Raw genomic sequence first — 25,909 nt, forward strand, 5'->3', positions numbered from 1 at the left:
AGGGCTGGGGGGGTAAAAAAAGAGGGGGAGATTGGCACGAGAAAAAAATAAATCTCCCCGTCTTCCTTGGCTGGACCGCGGCCGGCAGCGGCTGAGGATGGTGCGGCCGGGAGTCGGGGCTGGAAGCGCAGTGCTGAACCCGCACAGAGGGACAGAGGGACAGAGCGACAGAGGGACAGAGGTCGGGCTGGGTGTCCGAGCGGCCCTCGCACCCCCCATGGGCACCCAGGCCCGCCCGGGGTCCCGAGCTCGGCGGCCGCGCCCCCGATCCTGGGGGGAAATCGCAGTTTTGGGCAGCGCTTGCCCGTCCCGCGAGTCCCATCGGCACCACGCGGCACCAATAATTCCGTAACCAATTAAAGGGCAATTAACGTAGGAGCGGGTCCCCAGCCCGCACTGCAGAAGCGGCGGTGGGTCCCCCCCTCCAGAGCACTCACAAACTCATCACACACATTCCCGTCCTGCTGGCACCCCCCAGGAAATAGCTCCCTGCTCCTCACTCCCCCCAGGGAAGTTTTATGAGGAAGAGGAGGCAGGAGGGAGGAAGGAGGACACGACACCGCTACGTTTATTAGCTTAGATTTTATTGGGGTGGGCGGGAAGAAAGGAGGGGGGTTGCCTTACAGTCGAAGGGGTTACGGCATCGAAAGTCACGCGTACACCGTCCCTGTCCCCGCGGCCGGGAGGCGCCAGCCCGGGCGGGGGAACGCGGGCCCGCAGCCCCGGCCCGCCACAACGCACCGACCGACACAAGGGCTCGAAACAACCAAAACGAAAACCGAACCAAAACACACACTCCGAAAAGCCGTGCGCCCCCCCTCCCCAGCCCCAAACCAGAGCTGCTTATCCCTGCAACCCTCCCCCCAAAAAATAAACCAAAACTTTTTTTTTTTAGCTTTTTTTTTGTTTGTTTCATTTTATTTTTTTTTTTCCAAAAGTTTTGGGTTTTTTTGGTCTGCAGGTTGCGGATCAGGCGGGCAGCCTTTCCTCCCTCCCCCTTTGCCTCCCTTCTGGACACCTCCCATGGCTGCTTCCATGCCCCCCTCACCCTCAGCCCCAGGACGGCACAGCCAAGCTTGTGCAGAGTCCTCGAGGATGGACGGAGGGCATGAGACCGGGAAAAAATCGTTTTTTTTAGGGAAGAAAATCGAAATTAAAAAAGATTTTTTTTTTTTTTTTTTTTACGTTCTGTTCCATGTTAGACTCTAGATAAATGCCAACCCAACAGCATCAACTAAAAATAATCGTGGTCACTGGAACGGACCGAGTATTTACATCACTCCCGCCGCTCCCCGCGGCAAGAGGCTGCACAGGACTGGCGAGCCGGGGCTTCCACACCCGCAGGGGCTGAGGGTCCCCGCACAAAGCTGGGGGGGCACTGGCAGGGCAGGAGCCAGCCTGCGCCTCTGCCCGGGGGGCAGCAGGGGACACGCTTGGCTTTTTAATTTTCTTTTCTTTTTTTTTTTTTTTTTAACTCCTCTTCTGTTGCGTTTAAAAAAATAATAATTATAATAAACCTGGTGGAGTGGTGCAGGAAGCAAATAAATATCAGTCAGTAGAGATGGGGGCGGCAGGACCTCCCCAGGACATCGCCACTGCTAACGAAGAGGGAGGAGGAGGAGGAGGAAGAGCCCAGAGTCCTGCCCGGGAGGCGGTGGGGAGTCCCCGCGTGGGGGACCAGCGGCAGCTTCGGGGGGATGGTGGCCGGTCCCTCACAAGACCTGGAAGCGCCAGGACGCCTGGTCCTTGTAGTCAAGGCAGTCGGGGGAGTTGAAGTTGAGCTTCCAGGAGGCGGCGGCGGCGGCGGGCTCCTTGTAGTCCAGGCAGTCGGAGGAGTTGAAGGGCAGCCCCGTGCCGCCGTAGCCTTGGTGGTGGTGGTGGTGGTGGTGATGGTGGTGGTGGCCCGAGCTCTGGCTCAGCGGGTGGTGGTGGTGGTGGCCCGGCACCGAGGAGGGCCCCATGGGGCTGAGCTGGTGGGGATGGTGGTGGGAGTGCATGGGCGCCAGGTAGGAGCTGCAATCCACGCCCCCGAAGTAGGACGAGGAGGGCGGCGCGGGGTAGCCCTGGCCGTAGCCGCCGCCCTGGCTGTAGGACACGGGGTAGGAGGCGGAGGCGGCCGAGGCGGCGGGGCCGGCCCGCTGCATGCAGGAGGCGGCGGCCGGCGGCAGCGGCTCGGGCACCGTCACCCCCGCGGGCGCCGCGCCCGGGGAGATGGAAGCGGGGCTCCAGATGGATGACGCCGGGGTGCTGAGAGAGGCCGGGGCGCCCACCGGCGCCGAGGAGGCCGAGCTGGAGGAGGAAGACGAGGCGGAGCTGGAGGCCGCTGCCGGCGGCGTGAACTGCCCGCTGCTCTCCGAGCCCGAGCTCTCCCGGGCGGGCGAGGATTTCTTCTTGGCCGGGCGGCTCTTGGCCCCGCCGCCGCTCTGCTGCTGCTGCCGGCACTTGGCGCGGCGGTTCTTGAACCAGACCTGCAGGGACAAAACGGGGCGCAGGGGAGCAAGGAGCAAGGTGGGGTGAGCGAACAGCCACCCTCAGCCTGGCACCAGTTCTCCCGGTACCACTAACGCTGCGCACCCCTCACACCCCTAAATACAATCCCACATCCCACCCCTGCCCGGCAACCCGGGCACCCCACAGCCTGCCAAAAGCAAGGGTGGCCAGGGTCAAAGTCTGTGGTGTCCCAGCTCGTGCATATCCCTGGCACAGTGACAAAATATGGATTTGGGGGACAGATCCTGTGTTGGGGGCTGCCTGCATATCCTGCCCTCCTGGGTATCCACTGAGCAGTGCCCAAAGGGAATTCCTCTGGGAAGCACCCAGCTGGTAGGGCTGCTATACCCTGGAGCAGGTGGACGGTGACAGAAAAAATATTAATAAAAATAATACAAGAGAATAAAAAATAAACGCTCCCTCTTTGGCTGAATGTGCCCACAGTGGGACAGACGAGCAGATGGGAGCCCACACACCTCCCCATCCCAAGGAAAGAGGATGAGTGTGGATGGAGCAGCCGGTCTGAGCAGCGCCAGCTGAGCTGGGGTGGTCCTGCATCCCCATCCCACAGCGGTGCAGGATTCCCCCCGCAGGCCCGGTACCTGGACTCGGGATTCGGGCAGGTTGATCTTCAGGGCGACCTCCTCCCGCATGAAGATGTCCGGGTAGCGGGTCTTGGCAAAGAGCGCCTCCAGCACGTCCAGCTGCGAGCGGGTGAAGGTGGTGCGCTCCCGCCGCTGCTTCCGCGGGGTGGCTGCGGGAGGAGCACCACCACGGGGGTCACGCCGGGCCCCCCCGCACCTCCCGCACGCCCCGGCACGGGGGAGCCCCGGCGTCCCCGGGACAAGGGCCGGAGGCGCTCCCGAAGAGCGGCAGCGTCCCCGCACACCCCCGGCTGCCGCAGCGCGTCCCGCTGCCGGCAGGGCGAGGGGCGCAGGGCTGGGCAAGGGTCAGGCCTGGCTCCAGAGGGAGCCACGGGGAGATTTCGTTGTGTCGAAATTAATTACTTTTTTGTGTTGTTATTGTTCATTTTGAAAGTTTTTTGATCCTTAAAAATCCCTGGGAAAACGAAGACATCCCGGGAGAAGGGGGGAAATCCAGCTAGACCCCAATGTCCCCAGGCAGGGGTGCAGGCAAACAACCAGCCCACCACCCACCCTGAGCCGTGCGGCCCCACCAGCTCCTCCAAACCCGCACGGATGGAAGTTTTCCCCCTCCGCTGGCTGGAGGGTGGGGGACTGGGGGGCCGCGGTGCGCGGCACTCACCCGGATACCCCACGGAGGGATGCAGCAGGTCCATGGCCGGGCCCGTCAGCCCCAGCCCGTTCATGCCGTAAGGGGGCTGTTTGAGGTAAGACATCATGCTAGAAGCCGGGCAGTTTTCCTCCAAAGTCCAGCAGGAAAAAAAAAATCAAAAATCAAATCGAATGTATGCGGTGGGGAAGGGGGAAATGAAAGAAAAAAAAAAAACTGACAAAAAGAGCCCCCGAAAAAATCCCCAAATAAGAGACCAAAAAAAAAAAAAAATTAAAGCCAACGACAATTTTAAAACGGAGCACAAAGTCGGCGTGAAAAGAGTTTTTTTCGTTCAGTCCTGCCGTCACCGCCACGAGGTCCTCGAGAGATAGCAGGTGAAGTGAGAGAAAAATAAAAACGAAGGGAAAAAATAAAATCAAAATAACAACGAGGATCGAGAAGCAGGCGGATTTCTTCCCCGCGCAGAGGCGAGGCCGGAGCGCCTGGGGAGAGAGCGGAGAGAAGCGGGTGAGGCTTCGGCCGCCCGGGGCTCCCGCGGGGCTGCGCCCGCCCGGCGCGGGGGCTCCGCGCGGGCGGCTTCCGATTGTTAATTTTATTATTATTTTATTTTAAACGAAGGCGAGTCGCGCGCAAGTGCCGAGAGGCAACAGTGCCCGGCGATCGGGACAGATAAAGCAATTATTTAAAAAGATAATTGGATTAGGAATCAAAAGGAGGTATCAGAGGAGGGAAGTATAATTAATTTAAAAGCGAGCAGACGGGGACGTTTTAATTAGAAATGGATAAGAGTTAAAAAGGGGAAAAGGAAAAAAGAGCGCGCCGGCAGCCGAGCGGCGGCAGCGCGGGCAGCCGGGACGGGCCGGCGGGGGACGCGGCACCGGAGACCCGGCAGCGCCCGGCCCGGGGCAAAATGCCGCGGATACCCGCGCAGGGGAGGAAGGAGCCGAGAGACCCCGGGCGGCCCCGTCGAGCCCCGGGGGCAGCCCCCGCTCTCTGACACGACTCCCCCCAGCCGGGGCGATGGGGCACCCGGGCCGCGGGGCGGGGGATGCCGGGCGGGGGTCGCGGGGCCCCCCGTAGGCCGGCGCCGGGCGCAGGTCGGGTGGCGGAGCCGGGACCCGGCGTTGCATAACTTTGTCGGGGACGCGGCGGAGCGGGCCCGTCCCGGCAGGAGAGAACGGGGAAGAGGAGGAGAATAAAAGTGAAGAGAAGAGAGGGAAGGAAAAAAAAAAAAATCCCGAGGCAGCCCCGGCCCGGCCGCCCTCACCACCCCTGCCCACGGCGCCGCGGGCCCGCTACGCTCCGTCCCGGCGCCGCCGCCCGCCCCGTCGGTGAGCGCGGTGCCCACCGCCCCCGCCCGCCTCACCTGCGCGGCCACCTGCGGAGCGACTGAGCGCCCGCCCGGCGGCCGCGGCGGGGGCTGCGCGGGGCAGCGCGGGGCGGAGCGGGCGGGGGGCGCGGAGGGGGCGCGGCGGGGGAGGGAGCGAGGGGGGCAGGCAGGTGAGAGGCGGGCTGGGGAGGGGGCCGGGGGGGCGCTGCCCGGGGCCGAGCCGCGCACCCCCGACTTGTCGGGGTACCCCGCGTTACCTTGCCGGCGGCCCGCGCTGTCGGGGCGATGGAGCCGCGGCCCTGATGAGGATTGATCACCTACCCCCGGCCCTACCCTTGTATGTGCGCGCAAAGCAACTGCGTAACCAGCCCGGCGCCAATCCCCGGCCGCTCCCCGCCTGACTGACAGCCGCCCGGGCAATGGCAGCGCGGGGCGACGGCTCCTCCGCACCGCCCCGCGCCGCTCCGCGCTCCCCCGCGCACCGGCCCCGGCGCCGCGGAGAGCCGGCCGGCGGAGCGAGGGGTGCAGGGGGCGGGCACGCGGGGCCCGCGCAACCTCCGCGGAGAGGGAGGGTGGTGGGAATTGTTGGAGAAGTGCGGAAGAGGGAGGGCCGCTCCGCGCCCGCGCAGCTCTGCCCCCTCCCTCCCTCGGGATGCCCCCCGCGCCGCTCCGCGCCGTCCTCCGCGTCCCTGCCGCCCGGGGAGACCGCAGAAAAACTTTCGGCCGCCGCCTCCGCCGGCACGGAGGGCGCTCCTGGGGAGGGGAGGCGGTGTCGCGGCCCCCCCACCCCGCTGCCCGCAGGCTCTCGCAAACTTCGTGCTTTAAAATCGCAATAAAACTACACCGACCGCACCTTTCCTCGCGTGTCCCGAATTTAGGGGCTGCTACGCGCCGTGGGGGCCGAGCGGGCGGGGGCCGCGCGGGAGCGGCGGGCAGAGGGGCGAGGTGACCCCGGGCCCTCCGCGCCGCTCCGCGGGGCTCCGCTCCTCGCTCCGGGCGGCGGGGTCGGGGCGCGGCGGGCGGCGGAGCGGCCCCGGACCTCTACAGAGGCTCCGGTGCGCGGCTTTTGTTGGTCTCCCCAAATCAACTCCCTCTAATTGCAGTGGAGCTGAAAGCGAGCTAATGTTCAAAGGCGCTGCCCGCCGGCCCCGATCGGAGCGCGGTCTCCCGGGGAAAAGACTTTCCCCCCATTTTATTTTGTTGTTGTTGGAGTTTTTTCCCCTTCTTTTCAATTCTTTTTCCTGTGCGAGGAGGGAACCGTCTAAGCCGGGCGAGAGGGAGCCGATGGAGGAGGTTAGCAAGCTCCTTCGCTCTCCCGCAAAAGTCAGCGACACGGGCACTTCTCCCCGTAACAAAGGCGCCGCGGCCCATTCACAAAAAAAAGCAAAGGCAGGAGGAGGGCGCAGGAAGAGTTTGCGGGGGCAGTTCTCCCCCCTTCCAGCCCCTCTCCCCCGTTTTGCCCCGGTCCTGCCGGGGCAGTTCCTGGCTCGGGCTGCGCTCCCCCCGCCCCCCGCCGCCTTCCCATCACTTGGCCCCGCCGGGGCAGCCCCGGTCCTGGCGGGCAGCGGCCCCCCCGAGGCTTCCCCCCACACACACCAGGGGGTACCCATGCCCCCCCAGGCCTCCCGCAGCTCCCGGGTTGCCCAACCCCAATTGCGGACGCCTCCCCGCAGGCTCGGCCGGGGGCTGCGGGCAGGGCGGGCGCGGGGCTCGCCACCCCCCCGAGGTGGCGGTCCCGGCGACTCCGATCCCCCGTTCCCTCCGCCGGACGGAGCCGGCGCCCTCCCCGCTGCGCCCAGGTAAGGTCGGCGGCGGGGCGGGAGCTGCGGGCGGGCAGGGGCCGGGCTGCGCGACCCCGGCCCGGCGAAGGGCAGAGTTCGGTCCGGCGGCGGGGCGGGGGCTTCCTGCGGCCCGCTTGCCGGGCTGGGGGCGAAGGACGGGGGACACACGCACTTATTTTGCCTTCAGCCCACCGAGTGACTTTTTTCGCTTTAAAAGCGAGGCAAACACCGGCCTCCCCAGGAGGAGAGGATGCCCGCCCGCGGCCCCCCTCGCCCCAGGGGCAGCCCCACGCTTCGGGGCTCAGCGGCTCCCGGCGGGGCAGCAGCGCCGGGGGCTTTGCCGCCTCTCCCCTCCCGAGCCTCCGCAGCCGCGGAGCCCTCAGAGCGCGTTCCCTGCCGTCCCCAGCTCCTGTATTTGTACGGGAGGGCAGAAGAGCACGGCGGAGCCCGCTGCCCCAGCCCACCCCGGCGCCGGTGCGTTCCGCACATCTCCCCAGACTTCGCATGGGGCCAAATCCACCTGCGGGCCCCGGGGCAGCCCCCAGTTCCCCAGGCCGTGCATCCCGCGGCACCGGCGGCCGCTCGCACGAAACCGGGAGCTTCCCTCCTCCACGGGGGACTTCTTTTGGCGAGAGCGGCGGGGCGCAGCGCGGAGCGGGCCGCGGTCGCGCCCGGAGCCGCCGGCGCTGCTGCGGTGCCTCGCCCGCTCCCCGCGGGTGCGCTCCTTGCGCGCATCCCCCACGCCGCTGGCGGGCGGCATCGGCCCAGCGGAGAAAAGTTTCACCTCCCCCTCCCCGAGTTTCATTTTATTAAAATCCAACGAAAAACTTTTCCGTCCGGTGGGTTTCGTTGCGTTGGCGAAGCGGCGGCGTTCGGGGCGGCCCGGGGCGCGGAGCCCCGCTGCTCCCCCCGCGGGGATCGGGCCCCTCCCGCCCCCGAGCCCCCTCCCCGGCCGACTGAAGGCGGGCGGGGTGAAGGGAGTTTCCCAGGTAAAGAGGAAAGCGGCAGTTACGGTAAGAAAGATTCGGGTTTTATTGAAAATTTTATATATGACTCGGTGTTGTAATAAATAAACGAGACGAGCTCCACGAAGGGACGATGCGAGCGCGGGACACGCTTGGGGGCACACGGACGGGGCGGGGTGCGGTGGGGAACGCGGCCGGGCGCAATAAATAACGCGGAGCGGGCGGCGCGGGCCGGCCCGGCCCGGTCCGAGGGAGGACGCGGCTGGCAAGTGTCGCGCTGTCCTGGGCCGGGCCGGTCTCTGCCCCGGGCTGCCCCACTCCGCTCGCAGCCGCTCCCAGGGTCTTGTGCCAGCGCTTGGGGGAGAAGCCCCCCGAGTAAACCAGAGCAGCTCGGCTCTACTCTCGGGGAAATGTAAAACTGATGTAATAAACCACTGGTAAATACAGCACATTTTTAATAATAACTGGGGTGGATCTGACCTAACTATAAAATGTAGGTAGCTTATTAAGTATTACATATGGCAGGACTAGATGAAACCATTCCCAATGATTTTTTTTTTTCCTATATCCCCCTCTCTAATCCTATTACGACAAAAACATTTTTATTTCAAAACTCAGCCCTCCTCCAGCTCCAGAAACCAGGACAGACTATTTCTTCTCCTCCTTCCGCCCAGCTCCGGCATCGCCCGCACGCCAGGGGTCTCGGCGATTCCATTTCCAACGCTTTCGGCAGGAGAGCTGAGCCCACAAGCAAATCATGGGACAACGCGAGTTCGCTTGAATGGAAAACAAACAAAAAAAAAAAAACAACGGAGTGGGGCCCGGCGCAGCCTAGATCTGGCCTAAGAAAATGGAAAAAAGTTTAATTTTTTTTCAAAACATTTTTTTTTTCCCAGTCTCATATCGGCATTTTAAGAACGTTAAGAAAGCCGTGCTGCGATTTCGCTGCCGCTGCGGGAAGGCCGCTCACTGGAGAACGCATTTCTCTTCCTTCTTGGCCATCTTGCCTTTGTTTTGCTCGAGGGTCCTCTCCAAATGCTCGTCCTCTTCCTCGGCCCTGCGGAAAGAGGCGGCGGGAGGCGCGGTGAGGGGCTGCGCGCCGGCCCCGCTCGCCTCCGCGGCCGCGCCGAGATCCCCGCGGCCGCGGCGCCCGCGGACTTGGACCAAACTTTCCGCGGGGACCGTGGCGGCTCGGCGGGGACCCCCTCCCCCTTTGCCCGACTCACTGCTTCTCCTGGGCGTCCAGGTCCCTGACCAGCGCGTCCCGTTTGTTAACGAGAATAACGAGTTCGTCCAGCAAGAGCTGCTCTCGCCTCTTCTGCGCCTCGGTCTTCTGCCAGTCTGCGGGAGAAGCACAACAAGAGCAGCGGTGAGAGCGGCGGCCGCCAGCGCCCGGCGCAGCCAGCGCGGCCGGAACGGCCCGGAACGGCCCGGAACGGCCCACCGCAGCCTGGCACAGCTCGGCCCGGCTCAGTGCAGCCCAGCGCAGCCTGCCCCGGCCCGCTACAGCCCAGCCCGGCCCGGCACAGCCCGGCCCGGCCCGGCAGAGCCCAACTCAGCCTGGCACAGCCCGGCCCGGCCCCGGCCTCTTTCCCCACCGCGGGGACAAGCGCAGCCCGGCGGCGTTTCGCCCTCCTTGGCTTGGGGGAGCTGAGCAGCGATTTTGTGGTCATTCGGGTGGGGGTTTCTTTCCTTTTTCTTTCTTTTTAATGTAAAGTTGGTTGTGTTTTCCCCGCGCCTGTGTCCGCGGGCGGGCACGGCCACTGCCGGGGCCGCCTCCCGGGGGGATGCCCGCTTCCCGCAGCCCGGCTGCTCTCTGCGCGCCCCTCGCCCGCTCTCAGCGGCTGCAGGAATCTCACACAGCGCACCATATGCTCCGCAGTAACTTTAAAGGCAGGTATCGCTTAATTAGCATTGCCCACTTTGAAGTAAAAATACACTTGCTACAGGATATCGCAGAGCCCCTCCAGCCCCGGCAGCCAGCGGCGGGTGGGCAGCATCGCTGTTCCCAAAGGGATTCCTCTGGCCCGGCCCGGCCCGGCCCGGCCCGGCACAGCCCCCGGGGCCGCCCGCAGCCTCGGGCTCTCCAGCTAGGCCGCCAGGGCTTGTCGCTGTCAGTCAAGCCCCAGCCTTCCCCGCCTCCCTCATTAAGAAGGTAAACAATGAAAAGCAGGAGCAGTAGATGATGAGGGAGATAGCAGGACAATTGAGGAGCGGGAGGGAAAGAGGACACCAGCTCCAAAAAAAACCCCAGCCACCGGGAGAAGCCACCGCCACCGGGCCGGCCGTGTCCTCCTCCTCCCGGCCGCGCTCCCCGAAGGCGGAGGGGACACAGGGTGCAGTCCTTTTGGCTTTCTCCCCCACCCACCCGCGCTCTCCATTGCCCTGGGCGATCATGTTAAAACTCACATGGCTGGTGCTTATTCAGATAAGCCGAACAATGCTCCCCACCGGTTACCATGTGAATCTTCACAAACCCCGCAAGAATGCGGTGGTTCAAATCCCCCTGACCCCCCTCCAAAGCCAAATTTATTCAAGACAGCAAACTGCTCAGAAGCTTTATGAAAGCGAGTGGTGCTAGAGGGAATTCAGCCTTGTATTTACAAATTAAAAATTAGATGCATCATCATGCAATGAAGGTTGGGAGAGCGGCAGAAAGGCAGGAATGTGTAACCGCTTTTATCGCGCCCTCCTCGCCGTCTGCCTGGGCCCACGGGCGAGCCCCAGGCAGAGCGGCAGGAGAGAAGCCACGGCCCACGCGTGGGCAGGCACGGCGGCAGCGGGCACCGGGAGCGGCGGGCACCGGGAGCGGCGGGCACCGGGAGCGGCGGGCAGCGGGAGCGGCGCCGGAGCCGGCGCGGTGCCACCGGAGCCCTTCCCGAGCACCGGCCTGGCAGGGCACTGCCCGAACTTCCCGAGAGTTTTTGCTTTTCTCATTTCTCTCCTTCCCCTCATTTTCCTTTCTAATTTTCTTTTTTTTAATGTGTCCTTTCCCCTCCACCGTTGCTAAGGAAATAATTTTTTTCAGGTGTACACAGATTAGAAGTGGAGTTAGCAGCTAAAATTACCGGTAATCCAAGCCATTTTTTCCTGCCACAAAGCTGCTTTAATTTGGGTAGCAGCCTTTTTTTTAGGTGCTACTTCTTGGAGCAGTCTCTCGATTTTTCACTGCTGCTTCCCCTTATGCTCCTTTTGGGCAAAGCTCCTTCACTTCAACCCATTTAAAGCACACTCCTCTGCCACTCTGCGAGTCACAACTTCCCAAACCGCAGCGTTTTGCCCCACAAATAAAGCCCCTCACACGCAATGAGATCTCAGCATGACAACACTGAAAAGGCCCTGAAAAGGGCCACGGCAGCAAGCCAGACAGAAAAGGAGAGAGAGAGACACGGCAGAGGGTTCCAGGGGTGTTTGATTCCCCCCAGACGTGGCTCCCAACTTTCAGGTTAACTTTCCCCCGGCTCCAGCTGGGAATTGTGCTGGGACTGACTCAGGCTCCCCCGGCACATCTGGGCACATGGATGAAAAGGGATTTGAAATCCATCGTCTCTACCTGGACTTTATAGAACTTTCTGCAATTTTGATGGCTTTCACTTTTTATTTTTAAATCTCTGTTTTGTTTGTTTGTTCATCCCCTGTTCTCCAGTTGCAGCTGCAACTTTAGTTTTTGAAAGAGCAAACAGGTCAGAGTATTTCAGTATATGTTTTGCTTAGTCCCTCACTATTTTTCTCAGTTAAGTCCCTTCCTAAGTGCTACAGGTTTTGTTGTTTCATCTTACAGCCCTGTGAAGTAAATAATGTCCTATTAGGATTTCATGGAACAGAACTGCATATTTGTTAGTTTTTTGGGTTTTTTCCCTGCATTTGCTTATTATAAATGCTTGAAATATGCCTTGGGAAAACCTGCTGGCAGAACTATTCCCTTGCCATTTTACTTCAATTTCTAGTAAAGGAGTCTGCCTTTCCTCCCCCCAAAATAAATAAAGAGTCAAGCAGCAGTTGGTTAAAAGGGTAACCGACTCTAAGTATTTAAATAACATTTTATAGGTGGCTACCTTACAATTTTGTTTTATCCAACAAAATACTCCTGGGTAGCAGTTTTGGGAAGCATCCCCATGTTTAAAAAAGCAACTGTGTTCAAGTTTGATTCCTACCTGTTGTGCCTTTTAAGCCAGGATTACCTATAACACCTGTCACATATAGTTACCCAGGCTGACTGCAGCTCTGGGAAGCTACAATATGGGCTGTGATTAATTTGAAGATTTCAGAATAATACTGTTATAAAAGCTACACTCTGGACAAAAATAGGATTAAGCTCTGAGGCTGTATATGAGCTAAAAGTGTTGAAAGCTAAAGCCCCCGTGCCACCACTCGCGACGGGCAGTTTAAAATGACAGAGTTTGCTAAATTCACATTGAAGTAGAAATGTTTTCAATTATTCATCTTCATTGACTTCATATTGTCTTTTTTTTTTTTTCCCCACTGCTTAAACTGATAATTGCTTTGAGCAAACAGACGTCCAGTTCCCATAGAAATGCTTTAATAGAAATGGTCGAAAGTTCTCGTAGTAAAACCTTCAACCTTGCCACTATAATAAATAAGCCTGGCACTTTGATGAAAATTAACACTAGTTTTGTAAAGAGCACATTGGGGGATTGCAGTCAGGTCTTATCTTTAGTTCCAGTCAACTAGCAATCCTGAAAGAGTTTGCATCATCATCAGAGCAGGCCATTTGATAGGATTCTGCTGCTGAACCTAATCAATCTATGGAATACTGTGGCTGCGCGGTGTAACAAAGCTAAAATAGATTTACAAATGGGGTTTTAGAGGATAAGCTCCTCCACAGGATTACATATTGATTTTAAATATAAAAAGCTTATCATATAAACCATAACTACAAAAATAGTGAACCTATGCATAAATCCTTTTAGAAGAGCACCCACTTCAAACTATAAGCCAAGAATAAATCAAGATGTACAAAATCCGAATGAAGATCCATTTCTTGGGCAGAAAATGAACACACCACCCCAAGGTGTGCAAAAATGAACTTATCTTTTCTAAGGAGGCATTAAAACCCGAGTGAAAAAAAAAAAAAAAAAGAAAAGAAAGGGGTGGGAGGCAAGGTAGCTGGAAGTGAGGGAAGTGAGGCATCCCGGCTGCACTGCAGTAAGGGCGGCTCGGAAACGCAGCCCCTTGTGCAAGGAGCAGCCGGCTGCGGCAGCCAGCAGGACGCGGGGGTGAAAATCACCCCTTTACCTGCATCTCCTTTGGCCTCGGAACAGTCCGAGAGAACACTTTCTAGCTGGAAGCAGGCAGTGCCTTAACTCTGCCTCTCTCATCTCCACGGCTTTTTTTACCGGCCTGGGCCATTCGTGCTCCTGGTGCAGACTCGGCCGCCGGAGCCGCTGTCCGCACCGGGCGAGCATTCCGCGGGCAGCCGGAGCCGGAGCCGGCTCCGTCTGCCGGCAGCTCCCCCTTCCCCAAAGCTCGTCTCCCCTTTCCCCCTGTCATCAAGCAGCGGAGTAAATTGCTTGACAGATTTTACAACGGCACAGTCACGCGTGGAAGAGTTAGAGCAATTTACCCAAACAGTAATTACCAGCTTTCAAAGACTTTTTTAAAGTTCCAGTTTGGGGTGGTGGGTTCTGCTTTTCTTTTGGACAAACGAAGCGCTCCCACCCCGTTCCATATACATATGTGTGTGTATAAATATACATATATGTGTTTTTTCCCCTGCCCATACACTTCGGTTTTGGAGGTGGTGCTGGTAAAAGTGAGATCTGTCTTTTCAACTCTCTCAGCGAGCCCAAGCACTCATTAGGCATCGGCTAAATGGCCGCGGAGCCGGCAGCGCTGGGCTGTCCCGGCAGGGTGATTCCAGTGTGATTTCTCCTCTTCTTCAGAGAAACCACACTGGAAATGGTGTGCTTTTAGCAGTGCTTCCCAAAACTGCATCTCTGCATCTTCTGAATACAGAAAACACCCCTGCACCCGTCCGGAGGCGAGATGTCACAAATGCGTATTTTGAGTTTTCACAGGTGTTATCCTGGAAGAGTTTCTCCTTTAATATGGTTTTTGGGTAAAAGCAGGTAACTGTTAAAGTTCTAGAAGACCAATAATCTTATTGAGAGCTAAAATGCTAAATGAGGACTTTGTTGCATAAATTAAAAAATCTCCCCAAATAAACAAAATTCTCCAGCACTTATGTTTGCTTCCTGAACCTCTGTTTACCATATCACCAGTAGCATAAAAAAAAAAAAAAAAAAAAAAAAAAAAAAAAAGAGAGAACAAAACGTAAGAGAGAAAAAAAGATGATTTTTCAGGAGTTTGGGCATAGCTCTCTGAACTTACAAAAAGAAATTAAAAACCATTTTTGTTCCAGACAATGTGTAAATGGCAGAAGCTGCTAGACATTCAAAGGCTGCTGCTAGGACATTCCAAGGCAGCATTCATATACAGACAATTAAACATCGAAAGTTTAGGTTTAAATCCAGGATCTCTCAGCTCCTCTCTAATTTTAGATTATTTTATGTTTTAAATGTTTCATCAGTACAATTCCAAATTAATCTGGCTTGTCTCTGCAGAAAGCAATGTGGATATTTATGACTCAGGATTATCCAAGAATACAGTGAAGATAGTCTTATGCAAAAAATATAACTACAGATGGAGAGATACGAAAAAGCTACCTGAAACCTGCTGCTTTTTTCCAACAAACTTATGCTCCTAGTGAAGTCTCCAAACTAATTAGAATTGATTTATTATGGATCAGGTACCTTATCAGGTGAAGAAAGAAATTACCATGGACAGTCAAAGGGTTGAGAGGTCAATACAGAATAGCAAAATCAATTTGCATTGATTAGACAAAAGGTCCATTTTACAGAGCCCAAAGGATTAACTTTAAAGCAAACATCTTTGAACTGTAAGGCAGCATTTGTGACTGAGAGGTATAAGTGGTGTGGCATTAGAAAACACTTAAGATATTTAAATAAGAAAATAATGCAAGCAATGGTTTAAGCTATCTGGATGTTTATTTTTTATTATGAATCATCCCAAGGATTATGGTACAATTCACTGGAAAGCCCTATGGAAAGGGTGCAATTGTTTAATTTATCCCGTGTCAATCTTCCCCTGAGTGTTGCCTCCATTCAGGTGAGGTGACTAAACTGGGGAGAGTCGCAGGGAGGGAGAAACTTCGTGCAAAGGATTGCTCTAATCCTGCTGCCGCTCGTGATGAAATATTTACTCGACAAACTTAGTGTTTTACCACCAAAACCAAGGAGACTTTTCCCCCACCAGTGAGTTGCTGCTGTAGAACAGGTTTGAAACATTAAAAGGAAGAGGCCCTCTTCTGTGGGTCACCCCTTCCCTTTTCTGTGGCACCAAAAGCAGCATGATGCTGCAGGAAAGCCAGGAGAGCACTACTGCAACAAAAACCCCCAGACACAGGCTCTACCTCCTCATCACATTGTTTGCAGAGTTTATTGCAACAAGACCATACTTCCTCGTCCCATATCTGGGATATTTTTTAGTAATTTTTTTTTTTTTCCTAATCCTGAAGAAAACTTAATACTGGGATGGCAGCCTCAGCAGACCCGCTGTGGCTATCTCACTTGATGTGATGTAAATATCAGCATCAGCAATGGGGCTCAGAGGGGCCCAGATGTGGCACTTGGAGGTGCCAAGGCTGCCCAGCAGTGAGCCCTGCCCTGGCCCCAGCACTGCCCTTACCTTCGATGGCCAGCATTGCCCTCAGCTCCCGGTTCAGCAGCTCGTAGCGCCTTTCTAGGTCATGCTCCTTTTCCCTAGGCAAGTTGCAAATGTTCATCAATATGTTAATTACTAAATCATTAAACACTTAAAAGCACCTTTAACTTACATTGATTTTAGGACTCGGGACTGACTTTTCTCTTGAACTTTAAGCTACTCCAAACAAATGATACACAAACTTAAAATCTGGCTCGGTGGCCTATTCGGTGACAGGGCCTTTTCATTTCACGTGAGGCTGGCTTTAATTCTGTCAGTTTAACTCCACTGTGCTACAGGATGCAATTATTTCATATTCATCTCTGGAACAGTTGTTGTGGAATGTCCAAAGTATAAAATATTCCCCTAGATCTAATGAGCAAATTCCAGCATCAACCTATTCACTAAAATAATGTGACACTGGAAGTGTTATGCTATATACATTTTGCCCTAATCAACAATAAAAATTAGACAAGGGATTAGAAAGCTTAATATTTTGCAGGTAAAATCCTCTGTCAAGTTCAGACCCAGCAGGAGATAGGTGAGCAGAGGCTCTTCCCAGGGAAGTATGCAGGCATCTACACTAGGTGGCATTATGGAAAGAAATATCAAACTGAAAGAAGCTGGAAGAGAAGAACCCAGGGCAGAATGCCTCTAAAAACGAGCAGCACCTTCTCCCTTCCTCACCACTGGCAGTGAGAAAAGGTTCATTTGTCCTTACTCTGCAGTATCAGTGGTATCACTGCACTGTGACTGATTTACTGACATCCCTTCAGCAGAGATGGGACTGAGGATTTTCTACAAAGCAGGTAGTGACTCAAATTTGGCTCTCCCTCTGAATAGACTGCACCTGTCTTATGTGACGAGCAATCCAAATCTATCTGTGCATTTCTAAAATGTAATTTTATTCTGCTGTTGGGCTTTTGAAAATGTAACAGTGCTTAATATTTCTTTAATTTATTTTTTTCACAGCTCTGGCTAATCTTGTGTCATTGCATGCTTCTCATTTTCAAGTCTGAAATATGAGAAAAACAAGTTACTCAATGTGTAACACATCCACGCTACTCACTTTTGGGGATTTTTTTTGACACCTAATGGGAAGAGAGTAAAAAAAGTTTTGCTTTTATCTGAAGAGTAAATTATCCTTTTGTAAATACGTATGTTCATCTGTACTTACAGAAGAGAAAGCTGGTTCATTCGTCTTATTAAGGCATTCTTCTTATTAACCAGCATGAACCACTCCTGCATCATAGCTTCTTCTTCTTCTGTGTTTCTTCCTGCAATCAAAAGAACTTCATTACTTATGTGGCATTTGACAAATTGAGGTGCATATTTTCACTTTAGGTTTTGGAGTATCAGTTGCCAGTATCACTGAGCATGACAAGGCATATTCTCAAATGGTAAAAATATCATATGATTGCAAAGTTCTGCCAGGTTTATAGATAAATCTTTGAAAGCAGCCATCCTTCAGGATACAATGTAGTGCTCTTTTATCATGCTGACCCTAAATAAATACCTTTTAAAAGGACTTTGTATTTTAAATTCTCCCAAATTAACTATACAACTGCAATGCTTCCAGTGAAAAACCCAACTGCTAAAAGATGTCTGATCATCACCAAACACAAGAACAATCCCTGTAGGCAAGATCCACTCCACCCATGCAAACCCAGCCCAGCCAGGACGATGTAGCAGGGATCAAAGTAGCTGCAGAGGAGATGCTAATCCTGAACTCTTGGCTAAGGTGTGGGCACCTGCTCAGCTTCTGTGTTCGTGGCCACTCTTCCAGATCAGCTGGAAAGAGCTGCTCCTCTCCTCAACCTGCCACCAAAGGGAGCATGTGCCCAAACAGAAATAATCCTGGGAGGCAGGTACCCAAGGGTCCCACGTGTGTATGCATGGACTAGCACCCCTTTCCCTAGCCCCACCCATCCCAGGCAGGATCAGGATCAGGATCAGGATCAGGGTCAGGACCAGGATCAGGACTCTTCACAGCCTACCTGCAGGCAGTGCTAAGCTCTAGCAGACTCTCTAAGACTCTGTGTCACCACCCCTGCACCACAAGCAAAAGGCAGAGGAGCATCCAGAGGGCTCCTGACTGTGCTTTCCATGCAGCAGGGCTGCTCAGCCAAATTCCACCCTCTCTGAGCTCAGGGACTTTCTCCAAGTCCTTTGTGGAAGCTGTGCTTCCATGGGAACCTGCCATTCTCATCCCTCAAGCTGAGGTGAAGAGCAAAGGCCATATGGTTCTCACTGCATTTTGAAACTCACATAGGGTTAAAATGAATCTAGGAATAAACTTGGAATAGAGGCAGAGGAGCATGAGCTTGGTCCTGTGGGTTTGTTTCCCAGCTTTGACAGTGCTTTGTTGGGAGACGGTGGGTAGATGTCAAGTGGGTCAGCTTGGGGTGGAACTGGTGGACCCCCCCAGTAAGAAAAGGTTACATTTGACATGCTCTCCTTTCTGATAGGAGACATCCACCCATATCCACTTACCTGCCTGGCAAGTGCCTGCTCAATGAAATCTCCTGGAATGGTGTTTTTAGGGCCAAAATTTGCTAGCAGTGAGACAAGAAGGGAGGAGCATCCCAAAGCATGGATGGACCCTTGCAAGCAAAAGCAGCAGGGCCCAGCTCCTGGGGCAATGGAGCAGTGAAAGAAGAAATCTGACATGTAGAAACACTCTCTCCCAGTATCTCCACTTTGGGTTTTGTACATAAAATATCACACTTTTACAGCAATATTCAGCAGTTCAGTACACTTTGCTGGTAAATTACAGATCAAAGGCCTTGCTGCTGTACTGGTCCATCTAACAGGGTCTGCTTTTGGAAGTAGATAATAATCAGTATTACCAACCTTTTGTTGAAATGCACAAGTAGATGAAACTTATTTAGGGAAGAGGCCAAGAAGAAGGTTTTTTTGTTTTGTTTTTGTTTGTTTGTTTGTTTGTTTTAAGTCCTTGCTAAATGGCCAGTCTATTCTGTAATGCATGAGATTTTTTACTAGCAGTGCAGCAAAGTTCTCACAACCAGACATCCATGGCTACAGTAACATTTCAATGAATTTGTTAGTTTTGGGGTGGACTGGGATGTCTGGCTCAAAGATTATAAATACAAGCCCTTACTGCATTTAATTTTGCAAGCCTCGAAAAAGAAATGGGAGAAATAAATGTCTCTGAAGTGTTTGGCTCCATGGTGGATCTGACTTCGTTGGCTTTCCATGCAATTTCAGGTTAAGAACATAGACTTCAGATATTAAATGCATTCCTCCAAAAAACAGTTAGTTGCAACATTTAATGAGAAAAGATCTGGGTAAAGCTTGGAGCTGTCGTGCCAGATCTGCACAGGTGCCTATTTTAATATATCTGTGCTGACACCAAAGCACATGCAATATCCATAGAATAGGCTGGTTTAGAAGTGAATTAACAAAGTCTTGATTGTTTTTACAGAATTTTAAATCTGTTTTTGTATTCGCTTTGGACCCATGTGATGCCCTGACACCGGTCATGTGATATCGGCTGCGATAGGCACAAATCCCCGGGCAGCAACAAAAGAAGAAAGAGCAAAAAAGAAAAAGCTGAGAAAAAGCTTGCAATTTGGAAAAAGGCCAATTTTACCCTGGTGAAGGCCTTTTTGATCAGTGAAATGACACATGTGTGCAATATTAATAGTAGTCGATGCTGATATTTTATTTGTTGACTGTCAGCTTTTAAATTCTTGTGCACAGAGCTGAAACAAATTCTTCCCAGGAAAGCAAAATAAAGATGAACTCCCATATATAAGAAATTTAAATAACTCCTCGGCAAATACACTAGCATTAGAGCATTACTTCATTTTTTTACTTGGTGAAAGGATGCACATGAAACACTTTCAACAAAGAAAAACTGAGTGTTCTTACTGCAGCAATACTGCAAGCTAAACTCACATTTACAAATTTTAAATAAAAAATTTAGAAAAAGCCTTTCTTCAACGCGGTTTCACCCTGTAAAACTCAAGCTGCTGCTGGGGTGGTTGTTGTTTCCACTTTCCAAGTGTAAAACAAGTATTTAATTGACTTGCTACAAATGCTTGAAAATTTAAATTGGAAAAGTATCTCTGTTGTTCGTGGGGGAAAAAAAACCCCAACAAACTGTACAGATTATTTAAATGAAGCAAAAAAACCCATGCTGGAGAACAAATCGATCCCACACATGCAAAACCTTATCTAAGCCAGTACAAGATGCTGAAAATCTATAAATAGCCCACAGATCTTAAACTTAAATTTTTTCCATAATACATGCATTACACTATTGTTTTTGATAAACAACAACAACAAAACCCTTTTAAAGCTAGTAAGTTGGACCATTACAAATTAATCCTGACTTTAATAACTGGTTAAAGACCCCTTCAGCTTTATAAGTAACAAAAAATATTAAAGCCTGTGATCACAGCGAGCTTTTCTCATTTCTCCTCTAACCATTTGTTATTTAATCCAATACTAGTAATCCAATTTGTCCATCAGACTTTTAAAGGGCAGAATGCAACTTCTCCAGCTTAGACACTTTTCAAAGTACAATATATTTTTCAAATGAATGCTGGATGTTTCATTTTTTCCCCAACTGTTCCTAGCTCTAATGTATGAGGAAAAAAAGAACAAGATGAACATTGTTCGTACTGATTAAGTAAGAGCTCATTAAAGAGCTGTCAGTGCTGTACTTTGAATATGCATGAAGCATATAATCAGATCTAGTACCGTCACTAGAGGAGAATACGGTAAGTACAAAGGATTGATTTAATTACTTAGAGTGGGCTGTGGTGGTAAAGCAGTCTTGTTAGTGCAGAAAGAAAAGGAGGTTGTATTCTGGCACGGTTAGGGGAAAAAGGCAGTTTTAGCTTCTGCCACAATACCTAATCTCAGGATAAAGCACTTTACATTGTAGCTTAAAATGAAGACTGCCAGTTTTCTAAAAAGACCAGAATTCATCTTATCTTGTTTAACCTCATCTGGTTAACTATCTAGCAGAGCATATTTATTCTCTTTAACACGTAATTATGCTTATACCTTTTTATCCTATAGTTCAATAATGACTTCTGAAAACAGCCTTCAAATAAGAGCAGGTAGTGCTGCAAACATCATATGCATGCAAACTGCTCGGGAAGAGATTTGAAAAATGCAGCACCAGAAACTCAGATGAAACAGTGAGTACACACGCCTTTATGTGAAAAGTCAATACAGTTTTTAATGTTGGACTTTAACCTGAAGAGCCTTCTGGCAGGAGTTTCTCTCATTTATTTTCTTTTTATTTTCTTCCTTTCTGTCTCCCCCCACCCCAACTCTTTTCTTTTCTTTTTTTTTTTAATTAATTCATTCTTGTTTTATTCTTCCTCTAGGAATCCAAGGGAAATTCTCTCAAATCAACTCCCAGTGCCATTTTCTAATTTCATTGTCTGGCTTGAGTGGTGAAGGATGCATGCTCTATTCTTCTCTTCACTTGACATCTACCAGAACCCTCCTCAATGATTAGGAATGAGCCCAACACCAAGCCTCAAATAGCACAAGACATTAAATTCTGCCCTCAGATTTGAGAAGCTCCTACTGGCTTCTGAGTTGTGATTCCAAGCTGTAATAGCTCCTGCTCAGGATTCAATAGAGGCTGCAGCATAAAGTTTGGTAATTTTGTCCCTTACTGGAAAAATGTTAGTGATAGCCAAAGTACTGATAGTGAGAATTTTAATGATAGCCAAGGAAAAAAAAATATAAACAAACAAACCACAACCCCAAATCCCTTTCGCTTCTCCTGTGGCTCATCACACATATTTCTGATTGTTATTTGAAATCAGCTTGGGTCAATTTTCTTCTACAATCCTCAAGAAGCACGGTAACAAACACATTACCATTTTCTGAGAACAATATAAGCAACTAGCTTATTTTAATGTTGTGCAGCTTCCTGGCAGTCTTTAACAAACACATCCTCCTTCATATTCTTCTGGATTTACAAATGGATTTTTGTTTACACTGTAAGCTAATTATATCTTAAATTATTTAAATAAGAAGCATCTTGACAAATGTCTCCTCTGAATCAATTTGAAAGAACAATTTTCTTTTCCTTTCCTGCTGAAAGTACTTTCAAGCTCAGCCAGCTACCAGTGTACCTATGTACCATTAGACCCATTATTTTAAGCCGTTTGGGCAGCTAGGCATTAGATAAACCCAGTATGGATTAACACAGTGAACCTGTACAGTGCTAAGAAAACAGAGAAAAAAGTGCTACAAAACACTGAGAATATCACTTAAAAGGAAGGAAAAGCAACAACATGCAGGGACAAGATTAGTTTACAGCATAAATGGATGAATACAGTAACTCCTCGACATTTTACACCATCATAAATCTGTCAAGATAAGACAATAGATTAATATATTTTAAAAAATCTTTAAATGTGAATGTATTTAGCTGTTGTGCAAAAATGAATTGCAACCTGTAGAGGATAAATAATAAAGGGTTTACATCAGCATCCCAAACCAGCCCATTCAGTCTGGCAAGAAATAACAGGTTTACAGGAATCACTCTGTATGCCATCTTAAGCAGTAATTGTTTTTAAATTTTATTTGCACTGTGTGTAGTGTGTGTGCCATGGTGTCATGGTTAAACACAGCACCCTTCCTATGTCGCCCCATTTACCTCAACAGAACTACATGAAAAACAACCTACTTAAGGCAGAGCCCATTCTTCATCCATTTGCTGATGTTTACACACAGTTTTAAAACAGAATGGAAGAAGCTTTCTTCACTCAACACACTTGGGTGAAGAGGCCAGCAGGAGAATGCCGGTGCATGGGAACTGGAGCGGGGCAAATAACAACAAAACCTGGCCAACTTCACCCTGCTCCTCTTTCTGGGCTATTCTGTAGTTGACAGAAGCTTGGTGACTACTGAGAGCTGTTCAAATGCCAGTGGATTCCACAAATTTAACAGGAAAGTCTTTTGAAAACATACCCCACTGTCTTTATTTGTCTGTTTAAAAAAAAAAAAAAGTCGCATTCACCCAATCATAGGGACGAGTTTTTACAAGTTTCTGTATTAGGAGCAAGTGGACAGATTGGCTTGTTTACCTGAAGGAGAACATGAATGGCAAATAAAGAATAGTTCTAGGATGTGTCTCATCTTGTCTCATAAGAACCTGGGGAAATTCACTGAAATTGAAGGTGGTGTGTTTAAAACCGATAAAAAGAATGATCTTTCCTCAAAGCCTCATCATTTACCGGTAGAACTCGTCGCCACGAGGCAATGTTGAAACTAAGAGCTCAGCAAGAATTAAAACCAGGTTGAATGTTGAATATGGAAAGGCAAAGCTGCAGCAATAAATATTCAAATAAACAAACAAAAAACCATGGGAGGTAGGAACTGGATCCTCCTGCTTTAGGACACAAGCTAACCTTTAATTTTTAGAGGTTAAATTAAATGCTCCCTGGGGCCAGGTTAGCCTGTGACTGGCCCCTGCACAGATTCTTGCCCTACCTGAGTTCAACCCACACGTGTCCCACTAGAGAGGAGTGTTCTGGAGCAGGCAGTGGGGCTGATCTGCTGTGGCCATTGCAGGTTTGCTGAAAGGGAACACGGGAAGGGACGAGAAACAGCGCCGGGTGTTTTAGCTGACCAAGCTCACATGGCTAACAAAGGCTGGAGGAAGGTCTCAAATGCTTCCAAGTAAGCAGCAGACTTCCCACTGATTTTAATAGTCTTCTCATCTTGCTCACTGTGAACAGCTTATGCACAGACGAGCTCTTGTTTTTAATGTGGGCTACTGAATTCAACAAACACTTAAGCAGAAAAGCCTATATTTGCAATAGATATTTTTTGTAAAGGAGAGTTACATGACAATGCCTCTGACATAACTGAAAGCTACAGCAAAAAATTTTACATGACCAGTGGTCAACAATTTTTCACTGAGTGAAACTCGGGCACCCCAAAAAGAGACACAATTTTTTCAAAAAATCACCCAAGTTTGTTTTCAGAGGGCTACCCTTACGGGAAAACCTCAGAATTTTGGATAAAGTATTTTCTCCAAGTAATTGGTGTCAAAACAGAATCCACAACAGGCACCCCACAGCACGAGTGGATGGGCTGCGCCACCTTGAGCTTTAGGCCTCCCATTTGAGATTACCATGCCCAGCTTTCTCCCAGAATATTTCCTCCTTTCAGAGCAGGAGGGCTTCCTCAGTTATTAAAAACCACTGAAAATGAACAAGAAGAGCCAGCAACAGATAAGCAGGTGGAGCTGCTGTTTAGATGACACTGCAGAAGTGGTAGCTGACAGATGAAAGCCTAGCACAAGTTTTTGAGTCTGAGCTGGATGGGAAAATGCCTAAGAACATTAGAAAGGCAAATTCATGGCCAGTAACTTGCTGTCTGAGAGCAGCTGAGAAGGAGACATTGATGTCCACACAATGGAGTCTCATAAAGGTAGGAATCAACTGCCAAGAATCTGCCAGGCAGAGCTACATTGCAGTGCATTGTCTGGCTATTTCAGCCCCCAAAATACTGTAACCCTAATGAAATGGAGCTGCCACCAAGGAAATGCCTTTATCACAAGCACACATCAAATTAGTTTAATATCAAGCGGGAGACTTACAATTTATTTGGTTTCTGAAACATAAAAAAAATCAAAGAGGCTATTTAAAATGTGGAGAGCTGTGTAAACAGAAGGTCAGGGTTCTGACCACAACTCAACACGTGCAGGGATTTATTTACCTGCAGTGGGACTGACTCACAGGAAGACAAACATGTGTGGCCTGCAATCTGGGCAGCCTAAAATTATCACAGGACTGAAACTTCCACAAAAAGACAAACTGTGGAAGATAAAACCTTCTGATTTTATCAAGACCACTGTTTTTCTCTACACGACGAGTTAACACAGCGGCCAGTAGAAAATACAGAAAACCAACCAGAACAGAATACCTGGACTGGATAAAGATTATGACCATATTTTTAATATGGGACCATGAATCCAGAGCAAGACACTTTGTGCCACAAAATTCAGGCAAGAAGAGGTGAGATTCCACTGAAACACCTGAAGATTCCTGTAAGAAAGTGATGCCTTGAGGACAAGTGCTTGTAGGGAATCCCAGCGCTAAAACCAACGCTTGTGCTTCATCACCCTCTGGTACTCTGGGCACCCAAATTTTCTCTCAAAGCACAATTTCAGCACAGGAAAACATGCATGACTAACTAATACACTCAAACTTTTGAAACTATAAAAAGAAAAGATAGACTATGTTTGGAAATCCAGCAAGAGAGGGAAGATGGTATGACAGATGAATTATTTCACGTGCAGATTTACAAGTAGAGTTGGATGTTTTGTCATGAGTGATAGTAATTTCTGTACAGCTCATAACTACTCCTTAGAACAGTTTACTACCTGTTTAGGTGGCAAGTGATAGCTGGGTAAGATACTGAAGTGAGAGGCCATTTACCTAAAGTCATTGAAGTGTGCTCTACTAGGCAGCATATTATTCCATTTTTACCAAATGTTGTCTTGCTTCCTTCAGAACATATTCTCCTGGAGCTGGGAAAGGGTAGTAGACATTATAAACTTACTTCTTTGATGGACAGGGCTGGATTTAACCCAAGCAACTGCCTGAAGTGAGATGATGGCAATGAATGTGACCTTGTATCTGTGTTAATGAAAATGTGAACTCTTACTGGGAGCTGGCATGTTTGTACTTCTGGGATCCAAACCTTCCCAGGGCTAACTGGGCGAGTTCAGCTAGGCTGAGGTGTCTCAAGTTGACAGAAAAGGTGTTTTTGGTGATAAATGGGAGAAACCCAAGAAAAACCAGCAGTGGCCTCTGCAGACTGCAGTGGCACTGTGGGCCAGGAGCCTCGGGGTGACCACTGTGCAGCAGACAGGGATTGTGGAGAAAGCTAACTCCAGGCACAAAGCCAAACACTATGCCTGCCACATGAAAGAGCACTTATACTGCAACACCAGAAAGAAAGATGGAAATCAGTTAAAAGAAGCAAGTGTCTGCTGGGTCTTGTAAGGCTTTTGGAAGGCTTGCAAGCCTATTCATAGTGCCTAGGGCTCTCCCAGAGTAGTCTCCTGCTATGCAGGCAGTGCTCTACTTGGACTCTCTTCTTCAAGCTGGCTTCAACCTGCTGACAGGTTCTTTGAAGGCAATGATGAGGCTACAAAAGCCAGGGAAGTGCATGGACAGGAGGTTGACTTATCACTCAGTCCCTCCAGCCAATGAGATTCTGGGTTACATGGAGGAAAAAAAAAAAATATGGTCACTGCTGCTGCAGAGCTGCTTTAATGACCTGATGAATTTGGCCTGGGAAGGCTGAACATGCACACTGCCCACGATGGT

The 25,909-nt window shown here is 50.9% G+C and overlaps 2 protein-coding genes across 18 annotated transcripts in view; both read right to left on the bottom strand.

Annotated features, from left to right (window-relative positions):
• Positions 1–563: 563 nt before the first annotated feature.
• On the bottom strand, positions 564–5,506 carry OTX1 (orthodenticle homeobox 1). 2 transcript variants are annotated; one of them, XM_085577280.1, is made up of 4 exons: positions 5,335–5,506; positions 3,757–4,229; positions 3,093–3,244; positions 564–2,468 (listed from the first exon to the last, which is right to left on the bottom strand). In XM_085577280.1, the coding sequence occupies exons 2-4, from the start codon at positions 3,851–3,853 to the stop codon at positions 1,713–1,715; spliced, it is 1,005 nt and encodes a 334-aa protein (XP_085433406.1). In that variant the 5' UTR covers positions 3,854–4,229; positions 5,335–5,506; the 3' UTR covers positions 564–1,712. The 2 variants fall into 2 exon arrangements, with proteins under 2 accessions (XP_085433406.1, XP_021411548.1); XM_021555873.4 differs by lacking the exon at positions 5,335–5,506 and adding an exon at positions 5,114–5,145.
• A 2,360-nt stretch (positions 5,507–7,866) lies between these two features.
• Positions 7,867–25,909, bottom strand: part of EHBP1 (EH domain binding protein 1) — a 202,431-nt gene continuing 184,388 nt past the window's right edge. For all 16 annotated transcript variants that reach the window (XM_085577248.1, XM_031504212.3, XM_085577247.1 and 13 more), the window contains 4 exons: positions 16,744–16,843; positions 15,552–15,625; positions 9,050–9,164; positions 7,867–8,880 (listed from right to left, as the gene is read on the bottom strand). In XM_085577248.1, the coding sequence (XP_085433374.1) occupies positions 8,790–8,880; positions 9,050–9,164; positions 15,552–15,625; positions 16,744–16,843 (380 nt within the window). In that variant the 3' untranslated portion in view covers positions 7,867–8,789. The remainder of the gene's footprint in view (positions 8,881–9,049; positions 9,165–15,551; positions 15,626–16,743; positions 16,844–25,909) is intronic.

The sequence above is a fragment of the Lonchura striata genome, chromosome 3 (assembly GCF_050655825.1).
Source record: "Lonchura striata isolate lonStrDom1 chromosome 3, ASM5065582v1, whole genome shotgun sequence".
In the NCBI taxonomy this organism is placed as follows: Eukaryota; Metazoa; Chordata; class Aves; order Passeriformes; family Estrildidae; genus Lonchura; species Lonchura striata.

What these genes read in the sequence shown, in the direction of transcription:
- OTX1 (XM_085577280.1), bottom strand. Translation starts at nt 3,853, where the DNA reads ATGATGTCTTACCTCAAACAGCCCCCTTACGGCATGAACGGGCTGGGG. An exon ending in TCCCTCCGTGGGGTATCCGG is followed by an intron (nt 3,245 to 3,756) that starts GTGAGTGCCGCG and finishes CTCCTCCCGCAG; the next exon opens with CCACCCCGCGGAAGCAGCGG. An exon ending in TGCCCGAATCCCGAGTCCAG is followed by an intron (nt 2,469 to 3,092) that starts GTACCGGGCCTG and finishes TTGTCCCTGCAG; the next exon opens with GTCTGGTTCAAGAACCGCCG.